Source organism: Triturus cristatus, chromosome 3_1 (genome assembly GCF_964204655.1).
Source record: "Triturus cristatus chromosome 3_1, aTriCri1.1, whole genome shotgun sequence".
Lineage (NCBI taxonomy): Eukaryota > Metazoa > Chordata > Amphibia > Caudata > Salamandridae > Triturus > Triturus cristatus.
In genome coordinates, this window is record NC_140583.1 from 303,820,214 (window position 1) to 303,835,222 (window position 15,009).

The 15,009-nt window shown below is 45.2% G+C and overlaps 1 protein-coding gene across 6 annotated transcripts in view; it reads left to right on the top strand.

The window, feature by feature from the left end:
- Positions 1 to 15,009, top strand: part of MYO9A (myosin IXA) — a 1,236,948-nt gene that overhangs the window by 1,045,088 nt on the left and 176,851 nt on the right. For all 6 annotated transcript variants that reach the window (XM_085643964.1, XM_085643968.1, XM_085643966.1 and 3 more), the window contains one exon: positions 1,249 to 1,365. In XM_085643964.1, the coding sequence (XP_085500090.1) occupies positions 1,249 to 1,365 (117 nt within the window). The remainder of the gene's footprint in view (positions 1 to 1,248; positions 1,366 to 15,009) is intronic.

A 15,009-nucleotide genomic window follows, 5' to 3' on the forward strand; every position in this document is an offset into this window, starting at 1 on the left:
CATAAAGGTTACACGACACACAGAATGGTGCAGCTTCACTTACAGCCTTAACAGATGTTGCAGATTAGTGTGACGCTGCCGGCCCCACGCGGGTTGTAGGCGGACAGCTGTGTAAATTACCATTGTTCATCTCGTATACTTTGCCGCCGGCCACTGGATGGTTGTAGGCGAAGGGGCTGTGTATGGTTTAATCCTGCTAAATAAAGGTTTTGTTGAAACTTAAAAAAAAAAAAAAAAAGTTTTATACATGGATGTTGAAGAATTCTTGCTGTGAGGGCGCTCCATACTACTACTTAGAGATACACTAAGAGCTTTATTAAAACTTGAAACTTTTTAGAGTGGCTCGGGTAAAAAAAAAACATTTAACAAAAATCTTGTAGTAGCTCTATCACAATTTAAGTGTACAATTTCACTCTTATTGACTTGGTTGCGGGCTCACTTGAAAACCTTTTTAAAAATATGACCCCCTATCTTAGTTTTCATCTAGACGAGCCCACTGTTCACAGTTATCCCATTTTAGGTCTTATTCAGCTTCCCAGAAGTACTTGAAATCCACTCTTGCGCATAGCGTGCGACAAAGCAATATTTTGCTACGTTTAGTGATCCTGCTTTTGAATTCCTATACTAAACATTGGGAAAACTCTACTGGCAAAGCAGGAGTTTGTGATCTCTGTAATGCTGGGGAACAAAATCTAGCTCACATGATACTTGTATGTCGAAACAGAGCGATAGTAGAAGCTCGCCATCATTTTTTAAATCCTATACCTTTAATGAATAATGTCCTTACGGGGAAGGAAATGATGGCTCTTATAAATTCCGTGCCAAACTAATTTGTATGTAACAATTTATATACATTTTTTTAATCCTTTTTATCACTTTAATAGCGATTGAAGAACTTATGGAAATGAAGAACTATTAATGCTTGTTCTAAAAAAAAAAAAATAATGTATTTACGATGAAGGTGTTTATGGTTCTTATTAATTTTCCACTAAATGAATTTGCGTTTAACAATGTATATACATTTCCTATTTTTTTTTTTTTTTTTTCATTGTAATAGCATTAGATAAAATCATGGTATCTAAGCAAATTTACTAAAGTCTGTTTTAAATTTTTTATTGTTGACCTCCGTAGAGGTCTAAATCAATTAATAAAATATTATGAATATTAAAGTCTATACCAGTACGCTTGTGGCAGCTGATGATTATTTCACAAAGGGTGACATACTTTTTATCTTTTCCATTCTTCTAGATGCATGATCTGGATAATGAAGACAGTAAGAAGGATACCCTCGTAGATGTGGTATTTAAGAAAGCTTTAAAAGAATTTCGTCAGAACATCTTCAGTCAATATACCACAGCATTGACAGTAAGTGATTGGTGACTTGAAACTCTTGTGAGCAAGGTTGGAGGGATTGGCTATTTCATTTCTGTAAATGTGGCCTATTAGCAATGTTTAGTTAATAAAATAGAAATACAGTTCAGAAGAAAGTTGATAAAGGTTCGAAGACATGCAGAACTAGGACAATGCATTGTCAAAACAAAACACAAACATTTACCACACTTACTTCCTCCAAAGTAGCCTAATACGTTTCCCTTACGATAAGAAATAAAGAAATAAATAGCCAATACAGCACAAACACCTGACATATATAAATGTATTTAACACTTCACAGCTGAGCATCAGTATTATAACAGTTCTTTTGCTACCATCATAAAACATATACCTTTGGTACTATACAGTGTGATCTCTGGGGACTATAGCATTATGTCTGTAACGTTGGTAGCCGTAGATCACATGTTTTGCCTACTCCTGCCATGTTGTGTTAGGTGCGGACATTACAAGTAGTGTTTCTTCGAAGTATACACGTTTTTGTTTTGAGGTAACTAGTGATACCTCTCAAAAACCCACAATGCACCAGGACAAAGATTCCGCCACAGTCATTGGCTCCAGGCGTGCTTATGGAGCTCTGGGACTGTCGAGCTGCAATCAACAATCATTCAACTTCAGTCACCAGAGTCACCTTGGAACTACCACTTCTGATAATGACTGGAATTCAACCAGGGCTGAAGGGCTTCTCTCTGTGCTGGGTTGTATGAAATGACTCTTGAGAAGGTTATGGAGAACACGCCCTTTAGGCTCTTGTTCAAGTGTAACACCAAGACCAGTGTTCAGACTATCACCAAGTTTGCAACTTTAGCTTGTCCAGAAACCACGAAGAATTGAGCTCTTCAGCCTACCAGACCTTCAAAAGCAAAAAGACTGTGTAACAATTTGAGTATTGGTGTGCCCGCGACAGGCCATCGTGTGTCTGGGGACATACAGGAAGCCTACTCAGATGAAAAAGGCCAGTCAGGTATCCCAGTGGATCAACTGGACAAAAAGTTCCAAAATCCACTATTTGTAGTCCTCTGACTGCAAGGAAGAACAGTGCTCAGAGGTCCAATTCACGCATGCACCTAGGACACAGGCTGCAACGAAAACACTGACACGTCAAGTGCCACCAGAGGATCAACCCTCTGGGGTTTGACCACGATAAGCCTTGTGTCTAGGTCAATGGCCACTGTCAAAGCAATTGGGTATTTAACCCAGAGACTATTCTCAAGATGTTTCAACATTTGACTCAGTTGACTGTCCCCGAGACCACTCTCTTCAGGAGCCTGCTTTAGCTCTGGAGAAGCCTCAAAATTGATCCACTGCTCGTTAGCCCGAGGCTATTAGCTGAAGCCTTTGGTGCCAAAGTCAATTCTAAAGTTGGTGCCATACTTCATTGGATGGTGACACTACATTAACCATCGAGCTCTCAGAACAGCTTCATGTGAGGCAGAGGAACATTTACATTCATCCTCAGTCTTGCAAGATCTTAGCTTGCCCTCCACCACATGACCCAGACCCACTACCTCTGAAGAAGAGGAAACTGACTTTTTAAGAAGCAATCGCTGAGGAATTGCACATGTACCCCCATATTTAAGAGGCATACGCTAAAGGATACTCGCTCTGTTCCTCAGACTCCATCCAGCCTCACTCTACCACCACCACTATAATCACCACAACTTTTACGTTCCCTGGCACAAACCCTACACGTTGACTGATAATCAGAATTTTCAGCTTGACTCCCAGGAGCCCTGCTATGAAGTATAATATGGACCCCCAGGATTACACAAACCTTAAACTCTATCCTGTGAAGGCTTCATCTATCGGCAGCACAAATGCATATTACACTGTAATCAACAGAAAGCAGACCGTTACAAGGTTAAAGTGCATGTCATAGAGGACAACAACTTCTTAGTAGGGATCTTCTCTAAGATCCGAACTTCTGTACAATTAGAACCCATGCTGAAGAGCATGACTAACTGCACAGCGGAAAACTTTAAGGAGCCAATCAAAGCCAAGGTGGTTACATCTATAATCAAAAATAAGTACAAGCCCTGCCCCTGATGACCAATTTTACCACCAGGCTCATTGGTAGTACATAGGTCTCAAAAGAAGGCATGTGCATAAGGAACATGGAGGCAACCCACATCTGCGTAATGAAAGCCATAAGATTGATGCAGCTGGAAAGTGTGCGGCAATGGGTGCAGCAACATCGTGGTCTCTTCTCAAGGTATGACCAGTAGTATTGGGAGGAGATGGAACAATTAGTGAAGTTTTTCTCTGAGCCCTATAGTAAAGGCAGCAGATAGTTAACAAGGGCAAAAGTATCTCAAATGCTACCTTTTGCGCTGCATTGGATGTGGTGGTTACAGCATCCAGGGAGATGAACACAAGTGTAATTCCGAAAAGGAATGCCTGGTTGTGAGTGTCCAGTTTCCATCTGGAGGTTCAACAGCACACAATCAATGTTCTTTTTGATGGTGGGCACCATGATGGAAAAATCAAAAACAACACTAACACAGAAAAAAGCCATAGATACAAACCAGAGGAAAACTGTTAAGACTGGTTTCCGATTCCAATATAGCTTCTATCAACAGCAGACATTTCAGGCCAGAGGACCTTCATGAGAGGACGTTTGCAGGAGAATAACAGCGGGAAAGGTACAGGTGCCCAAAGGAAGCATGTCTCCACTTTTAAGCAGTGACTTGCCCACGATCCTCCTGAATCAGTGTATTCCTTCCATAACTGTAGGAAGTACCTCGGACAAGTGAGTCCTGTCCATCTGTCAGGAAGAATACTGCTTGAAATTTCACACCACGCTACCAAACATCCTTTCTTATCGTCATGACTGTAGTCGGGAAAATCGATTGTTGCAAGAGAGAGGTGCTAATGCTTCTTAGAAAAGGCACCATGTACCCGTTACTCCACATCAAAGCAGTCAAGAGGTAAACGCCTTATAATTCTTTATCCTAAATAAGGACTGCACCCCAAGGCCCATCACAGACCTCAAGCCACTAAACCATTACATACTTTCTGAGCCCTTCAAGATGACCACTGTTCAGGACTTCATTCTGCTGCGATGCATAGGAGATCATATATTAACCCACATTCTGAAAGACGCCTACTTTCACATGCCCATTCATCCAGCACACAGCGGTGCCTCAGATTTTTGGTAAGCAGGCAATGCTAATCAGTTCAAAGTTCTATTCTTTGAGGTTACAACTGCTCCAAAGTTTTTTTTCACCAAGTGTCTAGCTGTGGTTGCGGATCACCTTTCTTGCCATGCTATTCATGTCTTTCCATATCTGGCTGATCAAGAGCAGCAGTTACTAGAAATACCTACTTGCAATACTCAAACAGCTTTGTCACTGTTACACAGTTCTGATAGATACTTCTAATCACAGATTCTTCATGGTTCGAATTGTCAGCAGACATCATACTTGATCCGGAAACCTTTTTTTACCAGTGCCTATGCATGCCAGTAGGTGCTGTCGTGCGACTCCACACTGACATTGTTTCACTCTGGGAAGTGATGTGTGGAATTGCCTATGGGTTCCACTCATGTACACTGACATCTGTTCCTTTCTTTCAGGGACACCAGGTGCAGTTTCCGAAATATCCCATGTCTTTTCACGAGACCTTTATCTCAAAATAGTGTTAAAAATCTATTCTGAAAGGGAAAACGTGAACTTTCAACACTATCAGGTTTAAATCTTACAGGGACAATCACAATCAAATGTCTGTCATAGACCCCATCTGAGTTGGCTGTGGTTCCTGGGGTAGAGACTAAACTCCAAGATCGGAAGTCAGTACACCTAGAAGAATCCCAAGACCATCCAGGACTATGAGGCAAAGCTCTACGATAGCAAGCACTGGAGGACTCCACACCGTGACCAGTCAAAGGGAAGGTTTGAATTTCACACTTGAAGCCATTCCTTTGGCGGATCATCATTTAGGTCAAAGTCTTCAGGTAAGTTGAAGAAAAAGCATAAAAAGTCCAGGCAAGACTCTACACATTCCCACCACTCTCAAACTCCAGAGAAGTTGCAAGAGCTTCATTATGCCTCCCGGTCTTGCTCACGTAGCCATTCTCCTTTTGAGCTGATCATCTTGATGCAAAAAGAATTAACGGCCCATCGGCGACACCGCAGCAAATCAGAATCTTCAATGAAGCAATGCTGCAACTTATTGCCACATTCCCTCTGGCTTGCCCCTGGGCCCCAGTCAACTGCAAGGACTCACTTGGGACTCCGCCGGCAGGTCCACCCTCAGCGCTAACTGTACCCTCCGGACTGTTACTTTCCACACATTGGCTACACTACTGACTTCAGTCCTGGAGTCATGACCCATGTCGAACCCTGGTGCATCAAAGCCAACACCATTGACGCCGGATGACTGTTATGCTTTCCCTCTCCAACTGTTGTGCTTTCCCACTCCGACTGTTGTACATTCGCACTTCCAGTCAATTCAATTCAAAAACTTTATTTCGACAATTAAGTCATAAAAAGTAGCAAACATCACCTATTTACATCAACATTAAAAACTGTGCCAATACTTATCATATAGCAAGTCATGAGTTACACTACTTATTCATTTACATTAAAAAAACATTAAAACCTATACCTACAATCAGTTAAGAACATTTCATATTTAAATTACAGTTTTCAATACTCAACGATATAGGCCCCATAAGACAGCAGGATAACCTAATTAGACAAATTCTATTTACCCGAAGGTAAATGAATGGGTTAGCAAATGAATATAAAGGAGAATGACTATAATTAGATATCTATCTATCGGAAGCTTCTAAGAAGATTTGCCTGGACCGTATGATCCATGCTCACTTCATGAATTTAGCCATTGCAATTGCAATTATCGGGCTTGGGTCTGTACACAGGATTCTTAGTGCCACCTTGTGTTTTCTGGTGCCTAAGAGCCGGCAAACGGGTAATACCCATTTCTTGCGAGGGAGCACGTAAAGGGGGCAAAAGAACAAAAAATGACTCAAAGATTCAGTCAGATCGCTACAATTGGGGCATTTATCCACATTTCCCTTAGTCCATTTAGAAGTGAATGTACAGATGGGAAGGGTGCCAATCCTGAATTGAAAATAGAGTTTGCGATCGACTGGTATTTCTATCAGACCCCAAAATGGTTCCTGTCTAGGATAGGCCTTGAATTCTAGCAATCTAGCTGTCAATTGCGATGTGCTTCCCTTGGAAGCTGATTCCATACTGATCATTTCCCAATACATTTTCTTCAGAATTTCTTTTGAGGGAAAGACCGCTTTTTGGGGATCATGCCATAAATTGCTCAATCCTAATCTATAGAGCAATGATTTAGTAGACCTCAACCAATCAATTTTACATGAAGTGTCTCTCTCCATTATTTCTTTTAGACCCAAGGCATAGTGTTTGAGCTCCTCTGTTGACCAAACCCTACGCCAATACAACAAGGGCCGCAGGTTGGCTGTATCTTTTAGAGTTTTCAAGCCTAAGTCCCAAAAAAGAGGTAACAGAGGAGTGCTTTGGGGTACACTGACCACTTTTCGAATGAACTCACTCTCCATAGCGTTCAAGCGTTTTGTATTGTTACCATACCCCCATAGCTCTGAGCCATAGAGAGTTGAGCTGCGTATCTTCATCGAATAGATTTCCAGAAGTGGGCCTATAGGTTGTGTTTTCGAGGATTTAAATCTCTTTAGAAGAACGCCTGCCTGTTGCTGGAACTTCAGGATAGATAAATCCAGGTGGCTGTTCCAATACATATTCTTCTGCAGCGTAACTCCTAGATAAGTGAACGCGTCGACCTGTTCCAAGGGCGTGCCATTCAGGCAGATAGTGCCATTGAAGGGTTTGTAAGATCTACTCGGGTTTGGGCCGTTGAGAACCATAAACTTGGTCTTGGAAACATTTATTTCCAGACCCCGCAACAAGCAAAACTCTTCGAAACGCCGGAGGGTAAGCTGCAGGCCTCTAGGGGTTTTAGAAATCAGCAAAGTGTCGTCCGCGAACATGAGGACTGGAATTCGGATGCCAGTGAAAGCCGGTGCATCCGACGGGACCCGGGTGAGGAACTCAGCCACCCCGTTCACGAAGAGCGAGAATAGGGTTGGTGCCAAAACACAGCCCTGTCTGACTCCCCGCTCCACGGGGAAGCACTCCGTTACCTCCCCCTGCCTGCCCCATCGGACCCGGGCAAAATTGTCCTCATGCAAGCGAACGACCAATGCCAATAACTCCGGTGCCATCCCCAACCCCTCCAGTACCCTCCATAGCTTGCTGCGCGGGACCAGATCGAAGGCCGCACGCAGATCTACAAACACAGCATACAGAACCCCTCTTTCCAAGACCACCGTCCTCCAGTAGAGTACAATAAACCTAAAAATCTGATCAATGGTACTGGTTTTTGGGCGAAACCCAGCCTGTAATGGGCTTAAAACATTACTAGCCTCCATCCAGGTCTGGATCCTGCCCAAAACCAGACGTCCCAAGATTTTTTGCATGACATCGATCAGACTAATTGGTCTGTAATTGCAGGCCAATGATTTGTCCCCTTTCTTATATATCGGGACAATCTCTGCACCTTTCCAGGAGTATGGGATAACCATTCCCTGTGCTATGGCGTTAGCTAAGTGGGTGATATATAAGCACCATCTTTGTCTGTTGTGCAGGAATACATCAGCCGGAATACAGTCCATGCCCGGAGCACGCCCCTGTGTAACCAAATCGAGCGCAATGTCAACCTCCTTAGTACTGAACACGGGACCATTGTAAAACAACCTCACCTTGGGACAAATGCTAACGCCCTCAACACCTTTAGAGTATTGGGGCTTAAAGTATTTGACCCAGGAGTCCTGAGGAACATGGTTATGAGGGCTGTCAATTACTTCGCCCTTCTTCCATTTAAAAATGTTCCAGAACTTTTTTTGGTTTTTATCAGTGCATGCAGCTTTTAATTCTTGCCATTCAGACTCTTCCCATTCCTTTTTTGCCTTCCATTGGGCCTTTCTATAGTTACTACGAGCTATTTTGATCTTACTTGATTCTTTTGTTTTTAAAGCAAGTCCCAAATTTCTGCGGGCTTGTTTACAGGAGGCATTATACCAGTCTTCCTGTTTGCTTTTCATAACTTGTTTACCAAAGGAAGGCCTACAAAAGCAGGATTTGAGTTTAGTAAATAGGCTATCGTGAATATTCTCAAATTCAGCTAAAGGCTGGCTATTAGAACCCGCTGTCGCTATTAGTGTCAATGCCTCTTCAACATAAGACTCGATACTATTTAGGAGATCAGGGTGCTTTACCACATTATTCCATTTAAGATGACGTTCGTCATTTGTTAAAATGACATCTGGACATGTCAGCTCAGTAGCTCGGGCCCTCCTATCTCCTGGGCCAAAATTAAAAGTGGCAACTAGTGGATTATGATCACTTTCAATTCTTGTTTTAACTTCCATATCCACAAGGGTATGCCACATCTTCAGATGGACCAAGATATAGTCTATATTGCCTCCCCTGATACCATTATCGAACGTCTTGATGCATGTCCTGTCTGAAACGGTTCTTCCATTGGCCGCCCTCAGTTGGTTGCCCAGGCAGAACCCTTTCAAATACAGGGCAGCCTCAGTCCATTTGCATGCTGTCTTTGTTTCAAGCTGTGGGACACCCCATCTTAGGTCCTCTTCCTCCGTTAAAAGCATTTCCTGAGGGCCTAATGGCTCGAAGGTCGTATTAAAATCTCCGGCAATTAGTGGGAGAGCGTCATTGGAACTAGATTCCACGAGAGTGCTCAATGCTGACACGACCTCAGAGTTTTTCCCACCTGGTAAGCCCCTAGCATATACATTATATAGGTCAATCTTAAAGTTTGGTTGCCAAGTTAACCTAATGCCCAAAATATCTTCGTTCCGAGTTGAAATAGGTTGAATTTTGCACTCCAAACTTTGTTTAATCCAGATGACCAAACCTCCCACCGATCGGCCCTTTGGCCTTCTCCCCGCTGGGACAAAAAAATTCAAATAGCCCAGCATATAGACAGGCTCGTACGACCATGTCTCCTGGAAAAGGCAAATATCGTGCTTAGAGATGAAATCCGCCCAGACAGGAGACAATAGCTTAGATCCCACACCCACCACATTCCAAGATAAGAACATAACATGCCCTGCTAAATTAGTTCCCTCCTCGGTGCTCCCAAGGTTTGCTACTGGGGAAAGAGCTATAACCGGCAAAGGACATGGTAGACCCCTATTACTTGGAATTTCTTTTTGATGCACAGCTTGCTGATCTTGTACCCTCACCCCAGGAGCAATTGCTTGTGCATAGGGCGCATAGATCACACCATTGCCCACAGGTTTGAGCTGTTCTTGTTTCCTTAGACCCTCATCAATCTCTAGAAGTACATAAGGCTCTTCTTGTTGATCCTCTGCCAATAGGTCGGAATGTGACGTTTCACAGTTGGAGTGTCCACTACCAACAAACATTCAGTCACAATCCGCTAACCCAGATAGTACCTCAAATCTATTGATGGATCTAATATCCTCAAGAGTGCTACCCTTTGATAAATGACCTCCAAGTGTAATCCCGCCAGGGGGCAGAGACAGGGGAGTGTAAAAGTGAGACAGTGGCATTGTGCTTATTAAAGATGAACATTCATTCTGTGACCAAGAGCAAATATATTCCACACAGCGTCTGTCTCTAAAATTAATAACAACGCAATCCCCTTTAGTTGATTTGAATCTCTTGCCCACCCAATTAACTCTTCTGGCAAATAGAATTTCAGTACACATGTGAGGCGGCAATGGTCGCTTAACATTTAACCAAAAAGTACATTTGTTTTTTAGGTCCCAATAAGACTCCATTACTCCTTTTTCCAACGGTGGGACCCCTGTTAGGATCACCACGTAAGGGGCTGCTGCAGGGGGAAGATGTAAGTCAATTAGGCCAGACGCTGTCTGCGCTAAAGGTTCGGCAGCTGGCGGCTGCTTGTGTTTGCTGGCCATATTTGTCTCTGTGCTAATGATGCCAGCTTGTGTAGGAGGAGACTTATCTTTTGTCCGGCTTGTATCAGTTAATGCTACTTGGGGTTCCTGATACGAAGAAAGGATATTTTCTGCTGCCCTAGGCGTTATTTTACTTGTGGTGATGTTGGTCTCAGTACAGGAGCCTGATATACTTGCACACACTTTTTGTAAACCATGGCCCTGTCTTCCTCCACGTGAATGGGCCGAGGCAAGTGATAGTTCCATACATACGAGCCTACTTTCAATAGCACCCAGTCTTTCATAGATCGGCTCACAAAGTTTTTTAACAGTGCTTTCCAATTTACTCCAAAATGATGATACATCCGTAAATTCCGTAAGTGGTGGGCCCCCAGATGATGTTTGATTAATCCTTGTCTCTGAGGTTTTTAAGCAGGGGGCTATATCCTTCCTTACATCAGTAACGGGGGCAAGACCCGGCCGTGCATTCTTGCTAGCGGCTAGCTTCTGATTTGTCCTACAATTTTTTTTCGAAGTAGGAGGTACTGATCGCTGAGCAGAAGCCAATTTTGAGTTTGTAGCTGAACGGGTCTTGATACTTGATACAGATTTCGTCATGGTGCCCACATTATCAGTATTTGTAATATCTACCACTTCATCTGGTGTGCCATTCAAAGAAGGGGAGCAAATCATTATTTCACCACTTAGCTCCTCTACCAAAGGGGGTGTAGGGCTCGAGGACTCCAATCTAGCGGGTTGACAACAAGGTGGGGATCTTATGTTGGCCATATTTCCTAGGGAGGACCTCTTGTCGCATAGGATATCTAGAGATAATCTTTTTTCGGTTAATTCGATATCTTTAGCGAGTGCTGACTGTACATGCACCAGAAAATTGTCTAGGGTTCCCATTAATGCTCCCCCTGTTGATTGATGATTGGTGCCGTCCCTTTTGGCCATATCTAAAAATATGTACTGGCAGTCACAGTCAACAAGATTCCCCCTTACGTGTAATCAACGAACTGCAGCCTATCCTCTAATCAACAGCGAATACCTTTAGTATGATGATGTTAGAGAAGGGCCCCGTGCCGTTCTCAGCCCTTCTCGGACGTGCTCAGACGGGCCCGCCCTTGTCCCGGGCTTCGCCCCGGACTACGCCCCGCACGCGTCCCGCTAGCGCGGTTGTGAGCTGGGTTCAAATATTAGGAGTAGGAGGAGCCGGGAAGAGTGTCCAGGTGCGCTGTTTTAACTTTGTGGCTACGCACCCTGGACCTCGCAGTCCCAGCAAGTAAAAACGGGCTCCAAGTAAAATAGAATGGTTAGCGCTGGTTAAAAGGTCCCGTTAACTTCCACGATGCACAGAAAATAAAGCAATTCAGGAACCAATGTCCGCGCCTGCGACCTTCCGGAGCCCCCTTATTGCAGGAAACTCAATGAGATAAAGTCCAGAAATCCTGAACAAAAGCTTGTGCTAGTGCGTTTACCCTTGCCTTTGCCTTCACCTTTGCCTTTGTTTTTAACTTGCTTTTGTAGCTTTGCTTCGGCGGCTAGGATGCCCTGCTGTTGTGGGGAGAGTCGTGGATATTCGCCGTGGATACTCGCTGGGGAGGTTCATGCGGCTCCTGTCACTGTTGCCGCTTCCATTCCCTCTCAATTTTCTCCGTAGGGTCTAAGTTGCAGTGGTGACGGGGCGGCAAGATCCACAAGCACGAGCACCACAGGCGCCACCACCACTACCACAACTGTGGGTGCTGCAAGAGGTTGATAGTCCTGATAACCTATAGCCCAGTGGCCACCTGTCCTCGCCACCTACCACCCCCCCGGCGGCTGGCAGTCGGGAAGACAGGCAGGGGCCGATAAGTTTGTCCGGGCATGGGCACAGGTACAGGGATGCAGTCACAAGAGACTCCGGGATCCAGAATCCAGAGAACTAAATCCAGAAGCCAGGGAGGTTCCTGACGGTAATGCGACCGCTCCCTCTGCACGAGCACCGCTTAATCCGCTGAAACGCTTTTCCAGCGGGCGGCTCGGCGCTTCCACTCCACTGCTTGCTGCCTTACCTTGCGGAGCCTTGCGGTGCGGCTGCTCACTGCCTGCCCGCCTCATAAAAGCCTCACACGAGCCGCTTCTGCCGATTTGGCCATTTCACCTCACCCCACCTAGCCGGCGGTCAGGGAGGCGGTCAGGGAGGTGGGGAGACAGGCAGCAGGTAGCAGTTAGCAGCGGACGTCAACCAGCACTCCAACGGACTCACCAACGGACCTCGGACCTCGGGACCGGAACAGGAAGTGGTATGCTCTTCCAGTCAGCACCACGAGCGCGTAGTGTGCAGGACTCATCGAGTAAAGTGAGTCCTATCACATTCCCTACCACCAGACGGGGAATACGAATGCATAAAAATCTTTGGATTCTCAACCAGTTTGGCACTATGTTACGTCAATGCCAACTGCCTTCTAGCACCAATGCACTTTGAGACTCAGTTGAACAAGTTCTGCCTGGTTTTCCCTGATGACTTGTGTCCCATGCTTTCACAGGCTGTTTAGGAGGATCTTGGTGCAACAAAATTTACCATTCCCTGTGGCTTTAACACCTCAGATCGTCTAAGCAAAGCAGTTGGCACCAGTGTGGCTCTCAGGAGGCATGCCATGATGAGTTTCATGAGCTTCTCCGGTGGCATCCGGTCCACGTTAATGGGCATACCTTTTGATGGGAAGACATACTCTGCCCTTGAACATATTAAGGATAATAGGGCCAAGGCACGCTCCATTGGGCCTGTCTGTTCTATGACATCAACCATCCTAATAGTTTTGCCCACACCATATCGATGGTAGGGGATTCCAATATCGCCAGCAACATCAACCTGCCTAGCAAAACGTTCAGCCTTTTTGTGGCTGTGACTGCGGTATCCCATGGCCACATGGACAACTGGGGGCAGCTTAAAGAATATTCTTTCGCTTTTCCTGCTTCCGCAGCCTCAAAACCTCTTTACTGTGTCTTCGAAGCACACAGCCACACTGTCAGACAGGATCCAACATTTTCTGCCTGGTTGCAGGCAATAACTACGGACAAGTTGGGTCCCATGGATTGTGCAGTAAAGTTATGCCCTCGCAGTTCTTGCCACTCCGCTGCACCTTCCACTATCCTCAGAATGGCTTATGGAGGACTATCTATCCATTTTGCTGTAGGAATTGCTGGCCCTTCTGGCCAAAGGAGCCATAGAAAGTGTGCCGGAGTGATAAGTAGGCTTTGGTTGTTCCTACTGCTTGCGTCTTGGTGCTGAAGCAGGATGGAGGTCTTCATCCTATATTAGACCTTCGCCTTCTCAGTCCTTTCCTGTGGAAGGACAAATTCAAGGTGCTCACTGTGGTCTAGGTCTTGTCTGCCCTCAACCGTAGAAACTGGATGATAGCACTAGAGCTGCAGCATGCACATTTTTACATCCCTGTCCTGCAGGCCACAGGTGCTATCTACAGTACCCCTCAGGTGTTCACAAATGTAATGATGTTGGTTGCTGCACATTATCGGAGGCCAGGGGTTCCGATCTTTCCCTACCTTGATCACTAGCTATGAAGATGTACTCACCGCAGGCCACAGCCTCACTCCTCAGTCCATCAGGGGTTCCTTATAAATGTGTCTAAGGCTCACCTGACTCCTTCTCAGATGTGCCCCTTCAGCTGAGCCATTCTGAGCATGGTACAGTTGTGTGCCTTCTCCCCTCAGAATGGAGAGTCGAGCACATTTGGACTATGATCCAGATATTTTAGCCTCTGTCTTGGATCTTACTGAGGATATCTCAGAGGTGGCTGGAGCTCACGGACACCACCACTACCATGTGATATTGTAACCAACAGATTGTGGCCCCTGTGGAAATAACTCGAACTTCTGCGTGTTGGAGTTTCCCAGGAGTCAGTCAGTCAGTCTCTCTCTCTCTCTCTCTCTCTCTCTCTCTGTCTCTCTCTGTCTCTCTCTCTCTCCGTCTCTCTCTCTCTCTCCTTTCTCTTCTCTCTCTTCTCTCTCTTCTCTCTCTTCTCTCTCTTCTCTCTCTTCTCTCTCTTCTCTCTCTTCTCTCTCTCCTCTCTCTTCTCTCTCTCTCTCTTTCTCTCTCTCTCTCTCTCTTCTCTCTCTTTCTCTCTTCTCTTTCTCTCTCTTTCTCTCTTCTCTTTCTCTCTCTTTCTCTCTTCTCTTTCTCTCTCTGTCTCTCTCTTCTCTCTCTCTCCCCTTCTCTCTCTCCCCCCCCTCTCTCTCCCTCCCTACGACCAGATCAGGAGCACCAGGATCAACCACCCTCTCCCGCTGGGGCATGCTGAACTTAGTCGGGGCTCTTACTGAGGTACTGAAAGCTTCCTCGCAACTGAAGTGAGTAAGACTTGTTACAGGCCTAAAAGTATTTGGCTGTACACTGCTTCATTGTTAGTGCTGTGCACTCTTTGAGTTATGAGTTGTATTCACTAGCCTATATCTACACTCCCCCCTGAGGAAGTCTATATCTACTCTTCCACAGCAACTATTGACAGTCCAGTGCAGAAGGGGTACGAGACCTGGCTGCTCATGAACCATAGTAGTCTGGGCCCTGGGTCATAAAAGGTAAAAGGCCTCAACCACCACAGTCCCTGCATGCCTCTTGACACTCTGAACTGGGTCATAAAAGGTAAAAGGCCTCAACC